Source organism: Crinia signifera, chromosome 19 (genome assembly GCF_055691185.1).
Source record: "Crinia signifera chromosome 19, ASM5569118v1, whole genome shotgun sequence".
NCBI classification, from domain to species: Eukaryota; Metazoa; Chordata; class Amphibia; order Anura; family Myobatrachidae; genus Crinia; species Crinia signifera.
The window spans coordinates 108,651,250-108,675,961 of record NC_139226.1 but is presented as its reverse complement, the minus strand read 5'-3'; the positions used below and the strand labels follow the sequence as shown (position 1 = coordinate 108,675,961).

The window sequence follows — 24,712 nt, the reverse complement described above, 5'->3', positions numbered from 1 at the left end:
AGATTATAGTTGGTAGTAGAATTTTGCACAGCGCCCCATTAAGGGGGCGTGTCATGCTCCACCCAAAGGGCGTGGCTAGTTCCATATATGGAGCGATTGTGAAAAGACATTGTGAACGTGGCAGTTAGAAGCGTGGGTGTGTACTGCTACATCTGAGAGGAATCTTCTAAAATGACTTATATCCAAATGTAGATGAGCCCCAAAGCAGTTAGTAAGAGATACTATACTTGGTAAAGTGCTGGGAAATGGTGCTGATGATACAATGTAAATGTATCTGTCTCTCATTCCTTTTTCCTCTTAATAAATGTTACAGTGTAATGTGGGCCAGGTGAAATGAGGGAGATTGCTAGACTAATGAGGGAGAGAGGGAAATTGCTGTTATTTCAGGGAGTCTCCTGCAGAATGCAGGAGGGTAAGCAACTATGGTGGCGGGATTTATCACAAGCAAAATGCAATACTTTATGCATCCTGCCCTATGGGCATGATTCAGTATCCTCAGTTGCCACCAGTACCCGTGGAAGAATGCGCAGGGGTGGGGTCCAGAACAGTGCAAGTCCCTCCTCTCAGCTAACCTGAGAGTGCTTTGCTATACAACTGCACAACCTAGTGCTTGTAGCAGCGCTGCGGCCCCCTTAAATTGTCCATACAGTCCTCCGTTTGTCCGCACAACCGACATGATGCCCCCAAAACGGCCCACCACGATCCCTGTTGGCCCTTAGACTGTTGTTGCATTAAAAAATAAAAAATGTTGGCGATCAACGACTGAAGCAGAATCATCCCTATGTCAGGCGGTTTTCAAAACCACCTTATTTTCAGAATGAACAGAACAGATGAGGTATTATAAATTCGATGAGAGCGTGGAAATGCCTTTAATTTATTGTAATAGTGAGGAATGTTTAATAGCGTGAGGTAAACAGTTCCAATACCTTCCAGACGGTAGTATGAAAGATACATGCTGGGAATAAAATGCTTAGTATTACTGACTGCATGTGTACACAGATACTCAATATTTCTGACAGGATTTGAACACAAATTCTTAGTAATGCTGACAGGATGCATACACAAACATTCAGCATATCTGACAGGGAGTATAAAGGTACTTAGTTCTGCAGACAGAAGGAACAAGCTATGCAGCCTTACAGCTAGGAGGGTCATATATTTATTACACTGTGCGGAGAGATGTACTCCGATCACGAAGAACATGTGGATATATTGTCAATAATGATCGAGTACAGGCTACGCTGGGGTTATTTATAAAAGGTGGTTGCCATCTTCTGGTGAAGCTCACTTGCAAAGCTTCAGGGTAGAGTCATCAGGGACTTCATTTTCAGCTAATAGAATGAATAGTAAGCACAAACTCACTTGTAATACATCATAATTAGGGACCTGGACCTAATGCAAAAGCTGGTACAGAGGACCAAAAATGCTTTAACACCACCTGAAACATATTGGAGGCTACTTAAGGTGGGAACACACTATCCGATTTTTGTTAATGATATGCACGATAAGGACAACGTTAAGGATATCACTGAGCATCGATCGGTGTGCACCTATATAGTTACCGATGCACAATAATCGCCAGTGACTGCATGTTGGGCCCCTGTGACGTCAATGAAAGATATCGTTATTTAAATCGTTCAGGCCGTTCGATTCACAGCACCATTGCATGCGGGACACACATTGCGTCTGATTCAGATTGTAAAGGATCTTCTGCAGTATGCGCAGAGTACCAATGGCCAAAGCCGTACTACGAAGGCGGCTGCAGATATCAAGAGATTGACAGTCTGCGCTGATTGGGGCGGGGAGGGGGTGGCAATGGTCTGTTTTCCAAAACTGGGGCATTCCATTTCTGTTTTGGCAGGGTGCCATGGCAAGGATCTCCGTAGAAAAATGTAGATTTCCTTTCCTTTTGTCGGAAGCTATGGTAGCCAGCTTGCGTGACCCCATGGGCCCATTGCGTGACCCCAGCTGCTGATGTCACATGTGATGCGAGGATGCATTGTATAATATAGCAGTGGATCACAAATGCATGCTGGAGGTGTATTATTATATCAGATGCCTCCTGCTGCATTACCATACTAGTTCCATTAGTCCATCAGTTCCATGACTTCTCAGAATATTATATATTTTCTATTTTTGAGTGTCTGCAACCTATTACTTTAATTGTTGATTTTTGTCTGGGAGATACTGTACAAGCTGCTGCACTATTCCCTCAGTCACACAAAGGAAAGCGGCCCCCCCATTTGTTGGGCATGCATACCTGTCATAAGTAGATATTATTTGCACACATGCTCTGTATCTGAGGCAGAATGTACACAGATATCCTGTATCGCTGACAGAATGTGAGCACAGATACTTCATATGGCTGACAGCTGCTGCTGATTTCATGTACAGAGCCTGCGCCACCACACACTCTGCTGATAACATGGCCAGATCATTTACATAATAAAAAGAGGAAGGTAACAAAAAATAAATGATCTGGCGTTTACATAGCGAGAGAGGAAGCAGAGATAGCAAACGGGTCTATTTATTATAGGTAAATAAGCCCTAAATCCGATAGGGTGTCTTACTATTCAACGACAGCTTTACATGGGGAAAGCCTATTTATTAAGGGACACGGAGGTGAGGGATGACTCTTATATAAACAATGCATTGTTCATAAAGGAATAATATAAAAAAATAAAAAATATATATTTTTTTTATTTCCTTAAGTCCAGACTCCCTGGTCCACCGTGCATGGGCACTAGGCCCCAAGCCTGGCCTGCGAAGCAGAAACCGCTACCAGCCTCCATTACTTAGTTGCCTTGGTGATGAAATGCGTTGATTGTAGATTTTCCAACGCTGTGATAGAAAATCTTTTCTATCGCTGCATATATTGGTAAATATACTCTGTGACACTGTCGCTCATCTACTACTGTATACTCATTGCAGAGATGTGTTCTTATATGAGGCACTGTTCCTGCAATCGATTTTTAATAAATCCTACTGTATGGGCCAGATGCACTAAGCTTGAAAAGTGACAAAATAGAGAGTGATAAACAACCAGCCAATCAGCTCTTGCCTGACATTTTTCAATCACAGCCTGTGGCATGGCACATAGGAGCTGATTGGCTGGCTGTTTATCACTCTCCATTTTATCACTTTTGAAGCTTAGTGCATCTGGCCCTATATCTGAGCCGCCATAATGCATCCAGCAATGATCTGTACATTGCTGGACCTGTACTTTGCATGTGCAGTACGAGTCCTGCGTCATTGGACGCAGTACAGCTACAGGCATCACTACAGTAAAGCAAGCTTTCTTGTCTGTGTGTACAGGGCAGCGCCGAGAGGTGAGAGTTGCTGTGCGCTCCCGCATCACCGCTGCCGGCCGACGCTCATCTGCTGGTATTACCAGCAGATGAGCGTGTATGTACTGTGCGTTTTTCAGCCCAGCTATTTTCCCCATCATCATGCACCATACACGCAGGGCATAATCGCCCAGTGTGTATGGACCTTAACAGTCTGCAGCTATTTGGGGTAGAGAAAAGCAACAGCCTTTGTTTTAAAAAAAAACTTGGATTCTGGGGGATTGCAGAGGCCACCATCTTCATCAGAAGACTGAGATTTCCTGGCTTCTTTGTAGGACCTGCTATGACCAGTTTCTATGGCCCCATGGGTCACGCAGCCGGTTGATGTTGTCACAGGTGATCCCATGCTGTGTCCCGGCAGGAGGCATGTACTTATATCAGGCTCCTCCTGCTTCATTACCATATTATTGAGTTGCTGTATGTATCTCAAGGTGTATGGCCAGTTGGAGGCACTCATGCACAATACTAACAGCAACACACCAAGGCAGTGGTTACCAAGCTGGGGGCCATGAGGCACTCTCAGGTTTGTTGGGCTGGTAATCCACTGACAAATGAAATTACTTGCAGCCCATGTGATAAGCTTACCCAGTGCTAATGGCTAATGGCCACCACATACATGACCCTAAGGATGACACTCTTTGATAAATGTCTAATTTGGCCTAGGGGTGCCATGACAACATGCTGATACTCTAGGGTAGAGGTGCACACATTCTGCCCTTAAGGCACCCTAACAGTTCGGTTTTTAAGGATAACTCTACTTGGTGCACAGGTGCCATAAAAGGAGACCAGTCCATTTGATTTATCCATATGTGCTCAGCCTTGGATATCCTTTAAACCTGGATTATTAAGGTGCCTTGAGGACCACGTTTGGGAACCACTGCTTCAGGGCACTCCTACCTACATGTACCACAGCAATACCTTAAGGCAGTGGTTCCCAAACTTTTGTGGATCACGGCACCCTAGAGTATCAGATTTATTTCCATGGCACCCCTAGGGAAAAAGTTTGATACCAAGAACTTCAGAAAAAAATATTGAATTAAATACGTTGCGCTTATATGTCCTCCTTAAGGTGCGTACACACGGGGCAATATGATCACTGGCAATATATTGCTAGCAATATATTGCTCAGCAATCATATTGCCCCGTGTCCCGTTTTCAACCTGCTGATTGTAATGTGGTATAAAATGAACTGGGGGGCACTATACTGTTACATACAGTAACATTAACTGGGGCACTGTAATGTGGCACAGTAGGAAGTGGAGGCACTACAGAGTGTCATAATCTGAATTGGGGCCACTGTAACATGGCATCAGAAGAACTGAAGAATAACTATGTGTCATGTTGTGAATAGGGGGTTCTGTGCAATACACACATAAGTCTCATGCTCAGGGAATGAAAGTACTGCTGTTACTCCTTCAGAACCTCGGTATTTGGGAAAACAGTGTAAGTACAGAAGCACCCTACAGAGTATACAGAACAATGAGCTAAGACTTTCTTCGTGGACAATTATATATTTGGGAAGTATGGAAAACAGACTGAAATGCCAATATTGTGTCTCTGTCACTATAATAATACACAGCAGACTCGGCTTCACAATGATTAAGTATCTATACATTTTCTTCAGCGAATTGATCTTGGACTGTATAATAATGAAGGTTATTGATGTACTGGTAATGAACACACTGCACTGTATAATAGTATTGAGTAGCAATACATTGTATAAACTACAGATGCTCTGCTGTAAATCGCCACGTACTGTATACCGATAAAAATGTTTAGAGCCGTATGATGATATAACTCATACATGGCATAATATATATCCTGTCACCTAGTGCAGACAATAGCTACTGCAGAGTAGACTTCAGCATAGCACTAGGAATGAGTGACATCACTGAGGTACGAGGCACTTTAGGTTTCTGCATTCTCTACCTACAGTAGGAATGAGTGACATCACTAAGGTACGAGGCACTTTAGGATTCTGCATTCTCTGCCTAGGAATGAGTGACATCACTGAGGTACGAGGCACTTTAGGTTTCTGCATTCTCTGCCTAGGAATGAGTGACATCACTGAGGTACGAGGCACTTTAGGTTTCTGCATTCTATGACTAGGAATGAGTGACATCACTGTCGTATGAGGCACTTTAGGACTGCATTCTCTGCTCTAGAAATGTGTGACATCACTGAGGTAGAGGCATTTTAGGATCTTGCAATCTCTGCACTAGTACAGAGTGACATACTGAGGTAAGAGGCACTTTAAGGACCTGTATTCTCTGCACCCAATACCAGGAACACTTTATAGACATTACAAGGAGTGAAGACCCTTTCAGAAATTCTAAATTGTGTGGCGCACCTATTCCCCGGGAAGGAGGGCAAGTCTCCAAGATCCTATCTTCATTGCCCCCAGCCCCTCACAGCCCCTCACACCCCCCCTGTAGTTGTCCGTGACAGGATTTATGCTGAATCGCGCCATTGTAGCACTGTCCCTCTGCTTTACCGTGCCAGTAAACAGGGCATACAACGATCATGTGATTCAATTGGGATCGAATGCGGCTGTAAACCATTCGATTTTGCCTATATAAGCAAAATTGAATAGAAAGTTAGACAAAATCGAGCAATGTGTACAGGGCTTAAGGAAGAGGCCCGACGTAGCTCATTGCAACTGTCATCGCTAACCAATAGCCTTATGTGACGCATGCGAATTGAAAGAAAACACAGCTCGTATCTGCAAACATCAGCATTGTATCCACCTATGACTCTATTTCTGTTTCCATAAGCAGTCTTCTTTTACACGTCTGGCACCTGGCAACTAATGCCCTCGTTAGGTGGTGTGAAGCATTGTAACTTTCTGGCTACTGTTTTGCCGGAAAAGTCTTTTTAGATCACTCTTGACATCTAAAGCTTGCACATGTGTGGACCATGTATGGGTGCCTTAAAATTTATATTTACTGATACTGGTGATTGAATATGACCAGGGCAGGCCTGAGCCAGAATTGTTTGGTAAGCGAATATGTTCTCCCCCGGGAGTACCGTAGCGTGCACCATGAAAAAAACGAAGGGGGCATGGTCTCATGGGTAAGGCCCAGTTGTAGTGCTTCTCACACATTATGCCCACAGTAGTAATGCTCCTTACACATAGGGCGGGATGTATTAATATACATCGCCGCCCCTCACCTGCCAGCCGCTGCGATGCTATCGCATATGTACTAACATATGCGGCTAGCATCGGGTTGCGGTGACGGAGACCCCCGCGATACCTGTGATGTGGTCTGCGGGGGTCTCCGTCACATCCGGGCGGCTGCCAGTGTCCCCCTGCGTCTCCTCCTCCCCCCTGCAGCCGGATGTCCTCCCGGCTGTGACACCTGCTGGGGGAGGAGGAGATCAAAGGAGGACGGGGGGGGGGGCGCGGGCGGCGATAGAAGCCCATAGGCTTCTATAGGGTATCGCCACCCAGAGGTGGCGATACCCTGCCAGGCGAAGACGGGGCGGACGCGTATTGGTACATAGGAAAATGCGGTAAAACCCCCGTTTTACCGCATTTTCCCTTTAGTACATCCCGCTGATAATGCCCACATTAGTAGAGCTCCTTATACACATAATACCCACAGTAGTAGTACCCTTATATACATTATGCCCACATTAGCAGTACCCCTTATACACATACAGTAATGCTCACAGTATTAGTGCTTCTCACACATTATACTGTCCCCAAAGTAGTAATGCTCATTACACATTATGCCCACATTAGCAATGCCCCTTAAACACATGATGCCAACAGTAGTAGTACTTCTCACACATTATGCCCTCAGTAGTAGTGCCCCTTATACATAATATGCCCGCAGTAGTCTTGCCCCATACACATTATTCTTCTTCTTCATTACTTTGAGGTGTAATGAGGACACTTGATGGTACTGGGAACCTGGCCTGCCAACTCGAGGGGTGCCACCCTCTGCCGCCAAGCTAACAGATGCATGCATCAGAGACACAGTACCCCTGCTGAAGATTATTTCTGCATGTCGCCAGCTAATGCCTGCTTGGGGCGCCCTTCCCTATGCTGCGCCCTACTCAAGTGTGTAACTAGCTTATCTATAGAATCTGCCCTTGCTGTGACCCAACCCAAAACATCCAAAATGTGCTCAATAGTGAAGAGGTTCATAAAAAGCTCTGAATAGAAATTGCTTACCACTGCAATATGTGGTAATATGCAATGACATCTTTTCAGAGCTATATTGAGAAGGGTCATAAATAGACCCCTTATACAGCAGTCTGTCATTTCCGCAATCTAGATTTAGATTGGAATATATATACAGATCTCTGCGGAACAGAAGACTGTGTGGTGCCAGTTTAGGTTAGACTACAATGTTTCAAAAATAACACGAGGTGAATAATGTCATGCGGATAGTATAAAGGCCTGAGTACAGTAGCCCCGTACACATCCTTTCATGAGTTACCGCCTTATATACTCGTCCACTTCTATTCTTCCTGAATCATTTCCAACTGTACCCGTTTATTTTCACCAATTCATCTTCTCTTCCATTTCTTACACATTTATATTATTATTATTATTCTGTGATATCTCCCCATCAATCACAGCACTCCGTCTCAGTGACCGTCTTTCCAACTCTCCTGTTCCATCTCCCTTTCTCCCCTCTCTATCTCTCTCCCTCCTATCTATGCAAAGCTCACAACTTCATCTGAATATCTGAATTAACACAGAAAATGAAAACATCTCGCACCTTCTCTTCCCGTTTCCATGGTGATGAGATAAGAATCACGCCGAGCCTCATGGGGAAGATCGCTGAGCATTTTGTATCCTTCCCCCCATCCCCAATATACCCCTACCCCAAAATTCTAAATCCTAAAGACCTTAGGGTCATCAGGGTCATATTAAATATATATAGTATTCATTGATATTTTTTTTATTCTCTTTTTAGCAACCTTAGGGAATAAGCATAAACTACACCGGCATATTAACCATCTATCTTAATCATTTACAAAGATGAAATTAATTCAAAGATTAATAGTATATTGGCTTTAACATTCGTACAACATGGGTATAGTTACATACACTCAGTGGTCAGGCATACCTGTACACCTGCTCACTGATGCAAATACAGAATCTAAGCAGCCAATCAGGTGGCAGTTGCTCAATGCATAAAAGCAAGCAGACATGGTCAAAAGGTTCAGTTGTTGTTCAGACCAAACATCAGAATTGGGACAAAATGTGATCTAAGTGACTTTGACCATTGAATGATTGTTATGGCCATACAAAGTGGTTTGAGTATCTCTTGGGAATTTAGCAACAGTCTTTGTACTTTTGCCCATGGAGAGGTCTGAGGGGGGCCTTTAAATGGTTGTGAGAAGAATGAGGGGCATTTGATTAGGTTAAAATAGAGTTGGTAAACCACTTGGTGCAAATGACAGCCTGTAAACAAAAGAATGAGATGATAGCTGTCAGCCAATCAGAACATGGGAATTACAATAGTGAAATCCAATAAGGAAACGCCATTGAGGCTCCATATATGAGTTGCATTTACAGTTGTTCAATACCATTGAAGAATTCCAGGACTTCACCATCATCTCCTCTGCTCCTTATTCCGCGTGATCACCTCCGCTCCTTACTTTGCCTACCATTTTATATCTCAGTCTTTGTTTCTTGTCATTCATCCTACATAACTGCTGGCTTATTACAGTATCTGAACAATTACACAAATGGGAGACATCCTGAATATCATTACACGGACCCCACCCCATTCTGAGGGAAGAATCAGACCAGACAAGTTGAGCAACAGATGCATCTGACGTATAATCCCAGAGAGAACGGCAAATGGGTCTCCAGTCTTATTGGTCTGTCATCCCCAGCTCCTCTTCTTCTCCTCCTCACAGGGACAATAACTATTGTGCTTTTTATTTTATTTTCATATGGCTAAGTTTGAGACAATTCTTTGGGCTTTATTAAAAGAGTCTTCACTGCTTTGTACATCAATGAACATCACTATGGGCTCATAAGAGCGGTAAATCTGTAAGTACATCACTGGCTGGGCCACGCTTCTTGCCGTTGGCATTCGTACACTCATGACCTTTTATTTCCCCTATTACCGAAACGTGACCTGACACATCACAACATCGTTACACTCAGTCTTGCACCTTTGTACATTATTACGCACTGTGACGCACTGTGATCACTTACATGTGGACAGACAGTTTCCTCAAATCTGTGGAATGTAGTTTTTGGCGACTCACCATTTCGGATAATTTGCCCGTAATGATGAGTTTCCAAACTCCGCCGTTACAGTCCAGGTTTTAAGGATATGTTATGCTTCAGTACAGATGGTTAAACCAAACTGACTAAGGTACTAATTAAGGGTCCGATTCAGGATTACTCACTGCAATCAGAATTCACCCCTGGCTAGGGTATACGCATGCGCATTTCTGGGGGGTGCAGGCGTTCGGCCGGGCAGCATTAAGCCCCTCGCTAAGCAGCAGTCGTTCACTGAATCAGGACCTAATGTAATTCACCTATGCTCAAGCATGGCTATCCTTAAAACCTTCAAACTCTGTGCTACATCCTATTTCATTATTTTAATATTTTATTGTACTTGTGTTGCCAACATTACCATGTACTAAATACGTATTATGTATATGTATTAAATACATGTCGGGACTTGTCTCTGCAAAGTTTATAATTAATGTGATTGCTAATCACTTTCATTCCATTTGGGCGGGCCAGACGCCCTACTACGCACACATGGTCAGCTGACCACTTCATACAGTGCCTGGCATATGTGTGTTAACCAGCAAAATCAGTCATCAAACGAGGGTGTAACCTTGTGGACCAATGGAAAGCTGGCATCCTACCATCACACATTTACTGTAGCTGAATGCTATCCAGCTGATCCCCAATGTTTGCTGTCTTGTGAATGGCTTACCTATCAATACAGCAAAAAACTGGATCCTGCTCTTAACTCCTATACCCCTTTCACAATGCACCTTGGTCCCAGATTATTCCCAGGTCAACCCCTCTCACAGAGAACCCATGTCAGCCCTACCAAACTTGTGTTTGTCATAAGAAATTGACTTTTGGGGGGGGGGGGGGGCACACAAAGATGAGGTCATGAAACGTAGGTGGATCACAGTGATTTGCCCGCATATTTTCTCCTTCCCTCTAATTACCAGCAGCTCACGCACTTCCTCATCGTCCTACCAGTGTGCCATGCTGTCTCTGTGAGGGCAGCTTTCCAATGACATCATCGTCCTACATCCCCCCTCAGCCAATCAGCGTATATCATCATGTCCTGGGTCAAAAAATCCAGGTTACAGCCTTCCAGACTGCAGGCATCCCAGGACGGACCCAGGAAAAATCCTGGCAACTACCAGGGTCAATGCCCTAGCATATCAGACCCAGGTAGACCCTTTTATACAGACACAGGACTCAGTGCACCCCGGCAATATCCCAGGTTTTTTTCATTCAAACAGTGAATAAGCGCTCTGCTTGTTCTATATAGCAAACCTTTGCTACTTAACGCCTACATAAGCAGAAGCAGATTCATTTCATAACACGATGCAAATGGTGAAGTCAGTACAGAATATAATCTTATTTATGCAAAACATACTTATCATAGAAATAAGAGATTTACCAAAACACATTAGCTAACTCAACAGAATGCATACGGTTATGCTTATACATGATATACAGTATGGTTCTCTTAGTAATGTGTTACTGTGCATGTCTGTCCCAGCCCCGCAGGTGATATCTCTGTACTCACACTGTCTGGCTAGGGTCACACAGCACATACACTGCTATACTTAGAAGTCAGCCCACCCTCCCTTCCGCTCTGACACAGGCTCATGAGATGAATTTGCACCTGCGCAGGTGCTGCACTAATTATAGCCTCATCGTTAGCATTACCAGTAATAGTATTAGTCTGTAATAGCCTTATAATTAGCTGCGCACCTGTATGCTGTAATAGGGAAATATCCCATCTGGGTGCTTGGCTATGAGATTACTCAGGGTACTTGAGTCTGTTTACAGCCGTATATCATTGTGTAACCAAAGTAGCAGCAGCATTTGTATAACGCCTTTGGGTAAAACATAAGCCTTCTGCCGGCCATTGGGTTCACATATAACAACAATTATTTATTTTAGATTATATCAAATTAAGTCTGCACTACCAACTCCCAATCTATTTGATTAGCTACCTTAGCTGCTAAGTGCATAGGGGTAGTTATGGTATAGCGCAGTGGTTCTCAACTTTTTTACCTTGCGGCACACTAAATACGATTTTAAAATTGCCAAGGCACACCATGAGATCCCCACAGGGCAAAACACATTGGTCCCCACATGAAAAAAACAAACCTATTGGCCCCCATATAAAAAACAATCACACTGGTCCCCACAGGTAACAAAAATAACATACGTTGGCCCTTTACATGAAAAGAAGAGACCAGTAAATAACGGGTGGTGGCTGTAAACTGGTTTGGGCATCTCTAGATCTGGGGGCACACTCGAGAACAACTCAAGGGACACTAGTGTGCCACAGCACAGTGGTTGAAAAACACTGGTATAGCGGATCGACGGAAAGATTCATGTCTGTCAATCACGTTCCCGTCGACCTATCGCTTGTGTCTAACTTTCACGCTACTGTTGATCTAGACGCTGTTGACTATCTTTAGGTGACTATGCGTGGTCAACCATTACATACTTGATCTAGACACCATTGATGCCTTGACCAGATAGGGGTATAGGGAGGAGGTCCAATCAGAGGATGTCTATGGGGAGAAGGTACAATCTGAGGATGTCTATGTAGTGGAGGTCCAATTACAGGATGTCGATGGGGAGAAGGTACAATCTCAGGATGTCTATGTAGTGGAGGCCCAATTAGAGGATGATTTTGGGAAGGCAGTCCAATCACAGGATGTCTATGGGGAGTAAGTCCAATCACAGGATATCTATGGGGATGAAATCCAGTCACAGTAGGTTTATGGATAGGAGGTCCAATCACAGGATATCTATGGAGAGGAGGTCCAATCAATGGATTTCTATGGGGTAGAGGTCCAATCACAGCATGTTTATGGAGAGGAGGTCCAATCACAGGATGTCTATAGGGGTGAGGTACAATCACAGCGTGTTTATGGGGAGGAGGTCCAATAGCATGATGTCTATGGGGGTAGAGGTTCCCTCGCAGGATGTCATTCCTTGATGGAACACACAATTAAACTTTTTCAGCAGCAGTTATAGGGAGGACTTCACTAGCCCTTGGAATAGATGAAGGCGCAAACCCTGGGGCTTTGACTAGGGAATAGGAAAAGCGTAGTTGGCACCTTTCTGGCTGCCCCATCTGGATAGAAGCAGCTCGGTTGGCACAGTAGGACAGCACTGTACTGTACAACAGGGGCAAGTCTGTGATGGTGCTATTCAGTGAGAATCGCATCACTGTGATCCCACTTCACGGGCATCTGGGTGGCATGTAGGACCAACTTTGGGAGGGGGTGGTACGGAGTGTCACATAATTTTTGTGAGCCTCCTGGCCATTCCAGCAGAGTAGGCAGGTATGTGGTACACCTCCATGTCCCTGCTTGAGCACAGATGGTTAAATCACAATAACAGGTATTAATTAAGTCACCTTAGTTTAAGCATGGACTGTTAATGTACCTTGGGAAAAATGCTCTAGGGTGCCAGGATTCACCATGATAAGTAATAAATAGCATTTTCACATAAACTGAACTAATAGTTTTGACGAAATATAATTGAATATAAAACATTAACAAAATGCCCAATTACATATCTTCCAATATTAATCCAAGGAAGATATGAACACAACAAGCCCTCTCCAATCCCCCCCCCGGTACATCCCTGATGTACTATGTATCTGCCCAACCCACTTTGGGGCAAGCCCCACCCATTTCGTGAGCTGTGTATCAGGACTATTGAGACGCATGGAATTCCTGTATTACTGCAAAACATTTTATACCACAAAAATGTATCGGCTTTATCTGCAAATACACAATGCGCTCAATCGCTGGGAAGCTGCATATCCGACGTATCCGCTTATATCACCTACTGTTTGTTTAAGCAGCATTATTCAAATAATGATTTCACATGAGCAGGAACAGGATGAAAGCTATTTCCAATACAAAGGAACAGACATACCGCAACAACACTCCTCTGAGGTGACACAACGAACATTATCTTTGATCTGCTGCAAAACCAACAATAGATCCAGTTTGCATATTTATTGTATATAATCAATATAATATTGATCTTCCATGCAAGTAGCCTTAAAGTGGCTAGTAATCCCCAGGTGACTGAGGAAGCCTCCCAGGCGATATTGTACAAGCTGTATTACAAAGTGTTCTAGAGTTCCAGTTTATTATATGTGTTAGACATGATAGTGTAAATGGTCGGTGTGACCTACCGGATATGAGGGATACAGTGTCTTTCTCCCAGGACTCGACACTGACGTACTCCTGCACGGAGGGTTGAGTTAGGCACTTGAATACAGCGGCACTGCCACGCATGGCGCTCTGATCCTCCACCCGCACTGTGTACGGCTCCCTGAAAACTGAGACAGGGACATTTATCACCAGGCGGCACTGATGCCAGAGTACACAGAGCTATATATACTGTACAGGTGACAGTTGTATACATAAACACATACAATACACTGCACGTGGCTGACCATTTCCTATAGAATCTGCTCTGTGTGATAAATTGACTGCACTTACAGAAGTAAACAGAGATTTGTCTTTTTTTATGAACCTTAGTAGAGAGTTTATTCCTGAAAAACAGACACAATGGAAAAACATACAGTATGCACGCTGGGCCTGGTTAAGGATGCAGATGCATTCTCTATTGCGCTGGTTTCGGCTGACGTTTCTGGACCATGGGAACGCCCAGCATTTTATAGGCATCCTTAGGGTACTTGGCTGGGCGGCATCTCAGGCGCTCTGTAAGTTGCATAGCGGAGCGCTATGCAAAGCTGTCTTGAAGCCTTTCATTTGCTGGTATAACAGTACCATACCATTAGTATAGCACAGTGCCATAGCACAGTACCATACCATTAGTATAGCACAGTGCCATAGCACAGTACCATACCATTAGTAAAGCACAGTGCCATAGCACAGTACCATACCATTATAGCACAGTGCCATAGCACAAGAATAGCACCGTTCCCTGCCATAAGCAAAGCACAGTACCATACCATTAGTATAGCACAGTGCCATAGCACAGTATCATACCATAAGAGCAGCCTAATGCCATGCCATAAGAATAGCACAGTGTCATACCATAAGAGCAGCCTAATGCCATGCCATAAGAGCAGTCTGGTGCTTTGTCATCAGAACAGCACAGTGCCGTACCACAAGAACAGCACAGTGCCGTACCATAATAATATCACTGTGCCATGCCATAGGAACAGTCCAGTATCATGTCATATATAAACATACAAATGCCATGTCATAACAATATCCAAGTCACAAGCCATTAACACAGCCCAGTGACATCCATAAGTAGAGCCCACAGCCATGCTGTAAGAAAAGGCCAGAGTCATGCCATAGATGGGATCAGTCCAGTGCCATTCCATAAGAACACGTCAGTGCCATGCCATTAAAAGAACCAAGTAAAATGCCATAAAAGCAGCTCAATGCCATGATATAAAAGCAGCCCAGTGCCATGCCATAGAAACAGACCAGTGCCATACCATAGAAACAGACCAGTGCCATGCCATAGAAACAGACCAGTGCCATGCCATGGAAAAAGACCAGTGGTGCCATGCCATAAAAAAGACCAGTGGTGCCATGCCATAAAAGCAACCCAGTACCATGCCATGAGAACAGTCCACTGGCATTATACAGGAATAGGCCAATTGTGTCATACCATAAGAACAGAAGTTGCACCAGAGGGTACTGCAGCGTCTATTGATTGTGCAAGTGGTCACCTCAGTTCCAATGCAACAAAAGAGCGGCATGTCCCTGTCTTGATGTTAGCTTGTACACTTCTATGGTAATGTACACTTGGCAGAAATAGTACTGTCTTGGGATTATCAGATGTAGTACATTGACCTAACATATACATATTAGAATGCTTTTATACAGTATGCATAATATATATATATATTCTGGCATGGGCGTATGGGCGTATGTTTAGAGGGTGCAAGGAGTGTTATAGGGCCCAGAGGCATAGGGGAGCCTGGACCCAGGCTTTAAAGTTGCATACCAATTCCCCAGGTTTGCCTGCTAAGCAATTAGGACTGATTCATTGTCCAGCCTGAATAATGTAATGTGTAGTAGATGTTATAATGGTGACTGGGGATCCAGATGCACTAAGCTTCAAAAGTGATAAAATGGAGAGTGATAACAGCCAGCCAATTAGCTCCTACCTGCCATGTCATAGACTGTGTTTGAAAAATGACAGACAGGAACTGATTGGTTGGCTGTTTATCACTTTCCATTTTATCACTTTTGAAGCTTAGTGCATCTGGCCCTGAGTAATGTAATGGGGCAAAATATGAACTGGAGGGCACTGTTATGCATCATTGACCTGATGTTACATCATAAGAGGCACTGTAATGTTGCACAATAAGAAATGGTAGCATAATATGAATTGGATCACTTTAATGTGGCCTAATTTGAACTGGATGTCACTCCAATGCAGCACAGTATGAATAGGGGCACTGTAATGTGGCCTAATTTGAACTGGATGTCACTCCAATGCAGCACAGTATGAATAGGGGCACTGTAATGTGGCATCATTTTAACTGGATGGTACTCCAATGCAACACAGTATGAATAGGGGGCACTGTAATGTGGCATAATTTGAACTGGAGACACTGTGGGGGAAATTTACTAAGATGGGAGTTTTATTTTACATGCAATTCTGCTATGGGCACTACAAGTGCTGGGACAGGGGTCTCTTCAATATGGTGTTATGGGACCCACAAAGTTCTGTCTGTCTTCCGTTGAGTATGACCGGAACAAAGATGCACCAACCTCTAAATATAGCTGCGTACACTTGGTGGGATTTTACATATGTATATGATTTTGACTATGCACTTTTCCTTGCCCAGAAACATACAATCTTGACGATCTTCACTTGAGATTTTGACTATGTGCTATTTGGCCTATTGCCAAATACATTACAAATAAAAAAAACACTGGAAAGCAGCGCTAAATGTAAATAATATTAATAATAGGTGAATCAATTTATAAAACTGAATAGCTTTTAATAAAGCAATATTAAAATAGATTTTCAAAGATAATGTATAAGAACACATTAAATTCCAGATCTCACGTGGATAAAGTAGCCCAAATAAGGGTGGGTGTGTAACCTGCACTGTCCACAGCACAATAGTCCCAGTCCGTGGAGTCCAACACTCGGCAAAGTTTAAGTCCTGTGCGCCGTCTGAGGGAGTGGCTGATGTTGAAGCCCACCTTCTACCTCACAGCGATTTGTATCCAATTGAAACAGGGAATTAAGCCAAAGACATCCAGTTGAGTAGGGACCCGGTGGTCAGATGAATTGTCAGGTGAATTTACATGTAGTCACCGTGGATCTGGGAGAAACAGCACCACCAACGCGTTTCACTGGTCTAGCACCAGCTTTATCAAGGTATTGCCAAATACATTACTAGTCTATTTATCCAGGCAATTCCGACCTCATGGGGCTGCGCATCCGTATTGCAAGCAGGGGAAATACTGTGAGATTTTACCCAACTTTCTATATGATCTTGACTATATAGTCAACATTGTAAGCCAAAATCACATTGTGTGTACACACTGTACAATTTTTTTGACCAACTTTTTTGACTAATTTCGGCCATTCTAAACGAAATTGGTCAAAATATATTTCAATGCATTTGCGAAGAAATGACGAATGATGATGCGCATTCCCGCCAGTTGTTTATCAAGGTTGTTCGTCAACTGTGCATGCATCCACATTTGGATATCTTTCAAAAAATAGGAATTTAATACCTACCGGTAATTCCTTTTCACGTAGTCCTTATGGGATACTGGGAATGGTCTTAAGACATTGGGTATTAGAGGGTATCCGCAGGAGACAGGCACATCTATAACTTTGAAGCTGGGTGTGCTGGCTCCTCCCCTCTGATTCCCCACCCAGGAACCAGTTAATGAAAAACTGTGCCCGAAGGAGAATGTACATATGAGAGGAATAACTTGTATGTCACCTATGTAAACATAAGTGTGAATAGTGTGGTGAGATTTATGCCAGCACACCCGCATTCATACAAAATAAAAAACAACTATAATACCACCAACTGGATGGATTTTCTTTAACAAGGTCACTGAACTAGACCTTAGAACCAGAAGACCATAGGTTAACTTCTGAACTTTATAAGCAGAATAAAGCTGCAGCCAGACCCCCGCACAGGGCGGGCGCCCAGTATCCCATAAGGACTACGTGAAAAGGAATTACCGGTAGGTATTAAATTCCTATTTTCACTAACGTCCTTGATGGGATACTGGGAATGGTCTTAAGACATTGGGGATGTCCCAAAGCTTCCAGAACGGGAGGGTACGTGCGGAGACTGCTGCAGTACTGCCTGCCCAAACTGGGTATCTTCTTTGGCTAAGGCATCAAACTTGTAAAATTTTACAAAGGTGTGTTGCCCTGACCATGTAGCAGCTCTACAGAGCTGCAGAGCTGACACACCCCGAGCAGCCGCCCAGGATGCGCCCACCGATCTGGTGGAATGAGCCTTTAAAACCGGAGGTGTCGGCATGCCTGCCGTCACATAGGCTTGTTGGATTGTGGTCCTAATCCATCTAGCAATGGATTGCTTTGATGCAGGGTGTCCTTTCTTTTGTGCGTCATACAGAATGAATAGACAATCTGTCTTCCTGACTCTTGACGTCCTCTGGACATACACACGCAAGACACGCACAACATCCAGGGATACCGGAATATCCGATGAACTAGATGCAGACGGGACTACAATTGGCTGATTAAGGTGAAAGGAAGAGACCACCTTAGGAAGAAATCGCGGGTTAGTTCTCAACTCCGCTCTGTCTGAGTGAAAAATTAGATAGGGGCTCTTACAGGAGAGAGCTCCCAATTCGGACACTCTTCTGGCCGAGGCTAGGGCCAAAAGGACCACCGCCTTCCAGGTGATATACCGCAATTCTATCGACTCCAACGGTTCAAACCAGGAGGATTGAAGAAAATTAAGAACAACATCCAAACTCCAAGGAGGTGTAGGAGGTACAAAGGGAGGCTGGATGTGAAGCACTCCCTGAAGGAATGTTTGTACTTCCGGGATGGTAGCCAATTTCTTTTGGAAGAATATGGACAGGGCCGAGATCTGGACTTTTAGTGAGCCCAGACGGAGACCCAAATCCAATCCCGCTTGTAAGAAGCACAATAACCTGTTCAGGTTAAACTTCGCTGGGGGGGGACCTTCTGCTCCTCGCACCAACCCACGTACTTCCTCCAGATCTTGTAGTAGTGGGTGTTTGTTACCGGCTTTCTGGCCTGAATCATCGTGGTGATAACTGATGAATGCAGACCCTTCTGAGCTAAGATTTTCCGCTCAGCCTCCACGCCGACAAACGTAGCCGCCCTAAATCTTGGAAGACGCAAGGGCCTTGTGTGAGTAGATCTCTCCTTAGAGGCAGGGGCCAAGGATCCTCGATCAGCAGGCTCTGTAGATCCGAGAACCAAGCCCTTCTTGGCCAGTCCGGAGCCACCAGAATGGCTTCCACTCCCTGACTTCGAACCCTTTTTAGAACTCTTGTCAGAAGCGGTATGGGTGGAAACAGATACACCAAGGGAAACACCCATGGAATTGTCAGGGCGTCTATTGCCACTGCGCTGGGATCCCTGGTCCTTGTGCAGTACATGGGGACTTTGTGGTTTAACCGGGATGCCATCAGATCTATCGATGGCTGGCCCCAACGGTCCACAATTGCTGCAAACACCTGTGAATTCAGGCTCCATTCCCCGGGGTGGAGGGCGTGACGACTTAGGAAGTCCGCCTCCCAATTGTCCACACCCGGGATAAAGATGGCCGACAGAGCCACCACGTACGTTTCCGCCCAGGTCAGGATCTTGGAAGCTTCCTTCATGCAAGTCCTGCTTTTTGTGCCTCCCTGGCGATTTATGTAGGCCACAGTTGTGGCATTGTCGGACTGTATCTGGAGCGCCCGACCTTGGAGGAGATCCTGGGCTTGTAACACTGCATAGTATACAGCTCTCAGCTCCAGGATATTGATGTGGAGTCTCGCTTCCCACCGAGTCCACTGACCTTGAAAGGTTCTGTCCATGGTCACAGCACCCCATCCCTGCAGACTCGCATCTGTCGTGAGTCGCACCCAATCCTGGATGCCAAATCTCCGACCTGCAAGCAGGTTCGACTCCTGAGTCCACCATAGAAGGGACTGCCGGGACTGATGCGACAGAGAAATCCTCTTGTACATCAGGAGATGAGAGCCCGACCATTTTGCCAACAGATCCAGTTGGAACACCCTGGTGTGAAAGCGTCCGAACTGAATGGCCTCGAATGTGGCCACCATCCTGCCCAATAGCTGGATGCATTGGTGAACCGACACCTGAGGCTTTGCCAAAATCACCATCACCAGGGATTGTATGGCTTCCATCTTCTCCCGAGGGAGGAAAATCCTTTTCAACTCTGTATCCAGGAACATTCCTAGAAAGAGGATACGACGCGACGGCGTCAGGGAGGACTTGGGGATATTTAGGATCCACCCATGCTCGGATAAAATCTGCCTGGTCTTTGCTATATCCTGCAGCAGGACCTGTTCCGACCTTGCTTTGATCAGCAAGTCGTCCAGGTAAGGGATAATGTTGACACCCGACCTCCTGAGCAGTACCATCATTTCTGCCATCACCTTCGTGAACACACGCGGCGCTGATGACAGGCCGAATGGCAGCGCTCTGAATTGAAAGTGCAGATCTTTCAGCGCAAACCTCAGGAAAGCCTGATGTGGACCCCAAATTGGTATGTGGAGGTAGGCGTCCTTTACATCCAGCGATGCTAAGAACTCTCCCTCCTCCAGGGTTGCTATTACTGCCCGGAGGGACTCCATCTTGAATTTGTAAACCCTTAAAAAAGGGTTTAGTGACTTTAAATTTAAAATGGGGCGCACCGAGCCGTCCGGCTTCGGCACGAGGAACAGATTGGAGTAGTAACCCCTTCCTTGTTCCTGCAATGGGACAGGTGTGATAACCTGTGACGTCAGCAGGCGTTTTATTGCCTGCTGCAGGTTCACTCGGTCTGCTTGTAGAGCCGGCAGACCTGATTTGAAGAACCTGTGAGGGGGAGGTTTTTCGAATTCCAACCTGTAGCCGTTGGTAATAAGATCTCTCACCCAGGAATCCAGGTGAGAGACTGACCATACTTGGCTGAAAGCTGACAGGCGACCCCCCACCTCGCAAGTGACTCCAGGGTCGGAACCCGAGTCATGCTGCCGGCTTAGAGGCGGAGGCATTAGCGGCACGATCCTGAGATCCTGTGCTGGCGGGCTTCCTGAACCTGCCACGGCCCCCTCTGGTGGCCGAGCTGGAGCCTCTCGCCCTCTGCCTGGGCCTGGAAGGCCGAAAGGACTGAGAAGCCTGAAAGGACTGGGACGTATGGCCCTGAAAGGGACGTTTAGCGTGAGTGGAAGCCGTCGGCAGAAAAGTCGACTTGCCGGCTGTAGCCTTGGATATAAGGTCGTCAAGTTCGCTACCAAATAACTTTTCTCCCTTAAAAGGCAAACTTTCCACGCTACGTTTGGACTCTGGATCAGCTACCCACTGTCTTAACCAGAGGGCCCTGCGGCCTGAAACCGCCATTGCGGAAGAGCGAGCATTTATAGCTCCAAGCTCCTTCTGCGTGTCACACAGGATCTTTGCAGTATCCTGGATATGGCGAAGTCTCTCTCCGACCTGCGCCATTGACATATCGGCCAGCATGCCTTCCTGGATTTGAGAAGCCCATGTATAAATGGACTTAGCCATCCAACAACTGGCGAGGACAGGTCTCTGAGACGCCCCACTCGCAGTGTACATGGACTTAAGGGTAGTATCCAGTTTTTTGTCTGTACTATCCTTGAGTGTTGCTGCCCCTGGGACGGGGAGAACCACCTTCTTGGACAGTCTGGACACTGATGCATCCACAACCGGAGGCTCTTCCCACACCGCTCTAGTGGCGGGATCAAAGGGAAAATTGGACTTAAACCTTTTAGACAGTTGGAAACGCTTTTCAGGTTGTTTCCAAGCCTCCTTAAACGTCTCATCAAGGTCAACTTGTTCAGGATAAACAATTTGCTGTTTCCTTTGGGACCCAAAGAACGGGTCACCTTCCTGCATGTCTGCTAAAGGAAGGTCTAACACTTCTCTTATTGCTGTAATAAGAGGTTCTGGGCCTCTAAGAGATGACTGTGAATCAGGGATCAGAGCCCCGTCGTCCACATTATCATCTGTGTCGTCACCCGCCTGCAGATCATCATCTGAATCAGGCAACATGGCGGTCGCAGCACGCTTCCGTGACTGGCCCGTGGTGGTGCTTATATTATCCACCCGTGCGGCTAAAACTGTTAAGTCCTGCTGCACCTGTTTGGTCTGCATTGTATTTGCAGCCAATTGTGTTGACACTGCCTGCAGCATGGTTTTAATGCCTGCCGCCCATTCAGGCTCCTGTGAGTCTGATTGAGGAGTAATCTGGGATGAACCCCCTGTCCCACTCGTTTGAGTGGACATGCATTCCTCACAAGTAATCTGTGAGGTGGATTTAGGCACAAACTTGCTGCTGCAAATGAGACAGGTTAACTTCCTCACCATGTTGAAGGAATAAGTAACCTTTCTTCCACAAACACACCACAATCACAATGAAATAAATATATATATAAATTCAGTGTGCAGTGTATAGCAGCTATATATGTGTGAGCTCTATCACTGGAAGTGTGTAGCTTAACAAGCACGTGGGGGAGCGCTCAGATTACACTGAGGAGACCAGCACACCCTGTACAACCTTAACTCCTATTTAGGAGTTGGTAACACGCATAAACACAAAACAGTGTGATCAATTAAGCGATCTTAGCGCTAAATACACTTGCTGTTTTCTGCAGATTTCCTCTGTCCAACACCTCACCGCTGAGGAGTGTATCTGGAGACAGTAATGGCGCCCAGGGAGAAGCAGGAAGTAGTGTATGCGCGCTCAGAGCTCTGGCCTCGCTCCGCTGAAGCCCCGCCCCCCTGTGATGGCGCAGGGGCTTCACTGATCTTTATACTGGCGCTGGCTGTCAGTCTTAATGGCGCCCTCACACTGAACAGCGTTTTATAGTGGGATCTGCCCTGGTAGCCCAGGGACTGTCACCCGCAGCCAGTTTGTGACAGGGGGTCTGCGCAGCCCCTGTGCAGGGTACCGCGTCTGCCGCCGCCGCCATCTTGCCGCACAATGAGCCGGGGTACCCCACTGTGGGGACCCCGGTTTCTACTCACCACAGACGTCTTCGGACTGTGTCAGGAGTGTGCGGCATGCTGGGGGTGAGTATCACTGCAGCGCAATGCCCGTGAGTACAAACACCCTCTCAGGACAGTGGTCCTGCAGCAGGGACAGCTCGGTACCTTAAGAGGCCTGCAGCTGAACCCTCCTCAACTGACTCCCTCGAAGCAGGGATACTGTGAAGTCCAACACAGTAACCCCAAAATAATAAAAGAAAATAAACTGAAGACAAACTCTCTGGAGCTCCAGCAGTGTGCATCCTCTCCTGAGGGCACATTTTTCTAAACTGGTTCCTGGGTGGGGAATCAGAGGGGAGGAGCCAGCACACCCAGCTTCAAAGTTATAGATGTGCCTGTCTCCTGCGGATACCCTCTAATACCCAATGTCTTAAGACCATTCCCAGTATCCCATCAAGGACGTTAGTGAAATATCCTATAAACTGTAGCTAGGTCTTTCGTCTTTCATCTGTCGTCAACATCTTTCGTCAACATCTTTCATCAAGGACACTGGTTTCAAGGGAAATGTCTTTCAACGAAATTGGTCAAAAAAATTGTACAGTGTGTAGGGTGTGGGTTGTTAGGTCTACACCAACTAGGTCGACAAGCATTGGGTCGACACCACTAGGTCGACATGGGTCTAGGTCGACCTAGTTGGTGTAGACCTAACGACCGTATCCCAGTGTGTATGCACCTTAAGACCTCATGTGTGCCCAACAAAATATCTATTTGAATCTCAGAACAGCATATGAGCCATGGATGACCCCTGGTAAAATACAAGAATTGCCATTAATATGTACATACCAACAATGCCACATACAGATAATTGATGGTAAACTGTTTATTTTAAAAATAACAGATTTGCACTACTTAAAAAGTTTACAGATAATATATTCACCATTGCACCAGATTTATGAGCATGATGCAATGAATAAACATGAAGCAGACATGAAAGTAATTCTCAATGTAATACAGAATCTGTCACAAGGAGTAAAGTGCTGCAAGACATACGTCAAAAAAAATCATACAAAAAAACTCCATACTACAGATGTGTCCTCATTAGTGGCAGTTCCTATCTGACTGCAGAAGGGGGGCTTCCGGTGGCCGCATTAACCCCCCCCCCCCCAAAACCCCCCACCCCCTGCCCAGGGTCATGGGTACAATGCAGATGATGGTACTGTGCATGTGCATATATCCAGCTTCTATAAACTGCATTGTCTGCAGTCCATAGAAGCCGGGTAGGGCTGCACGGTAAGGCAGGGAGTGGATTCCTATAGGTTACCAGCTCTCTGCCTACTGCAGCCTGGACTGGCAGTCCCGGAGGGAGGAAATACCTCCCAATCTCTGCAGGTCACAGGAAAGCCAGTGCAGTCTCACAGACTAACACAGAGAAAGGTGGTGTGTTTAATTGGGGGGCCTGCAGTCCTGCAGCCCATAGGTATAATCCAACAATGGTCGTCATACACTTTGGCTTCAGTCGTACCAAACAGCCCACCTTGGCACCATAGTCCCTATTCAGACCTGATTGCACGGCTGCAAATTCTCACAGATAAAAACAGATAAAAAGCCATGTGGCCAGCTGGTGTCTGTCTGCTGATCATCATGCTGATCATGTTGATTGGCTTATGTTCATGTAGAGGCCTGGAACTCCATCCGCCCCATTGCTAATCTGGGCCTGCCTTCCATCATGGTGACATACTGTACTGACAAAAAGTTCCGGCCCATCAGACCCCCCCCCCCCCCCCCCACACACACACACACATCATGACGTCTATTAAACTGTTACTTTTTTCTACTTTTGTAGAAATTAAGGGATAATGAACAGACCCCTTAAACCACAAATACAATATGAGGGATGAAAAATGTTTCAATTTCTTGGGAGTGAGATAGCGATCGATAAGCCCTTTGTATC

At 45.6% G+C, this 24,712-nt stretch overlaps 1 protein-coding gene across 3 annotated transcripts in view; it reads right to left on the bottom strand.

The window, feature by feature from the left end:
* The window catches only part of DSCAML1 (DS cell adhesion molecule like 1), a 235,030-nt gene that overhangs the window by 147,244 nt on the left and 63,074 nt on the right, over window positions 1-24,712 (bottom strand). For all 3 annotated transcript variants that reach the window (XM_083163144.1, XM_083163141.1, XM_083163142.1), the window contains exon 3: window positions 13,760-13,906. In XM_083163144.1, the coding sequence (XP_083019270.1) occupies window positions 13,760-13,906 (147 nt within the window). The remainder of the gene's footprint in view (window positions 1-13,759; window positions 13,907-24,712) is intronic.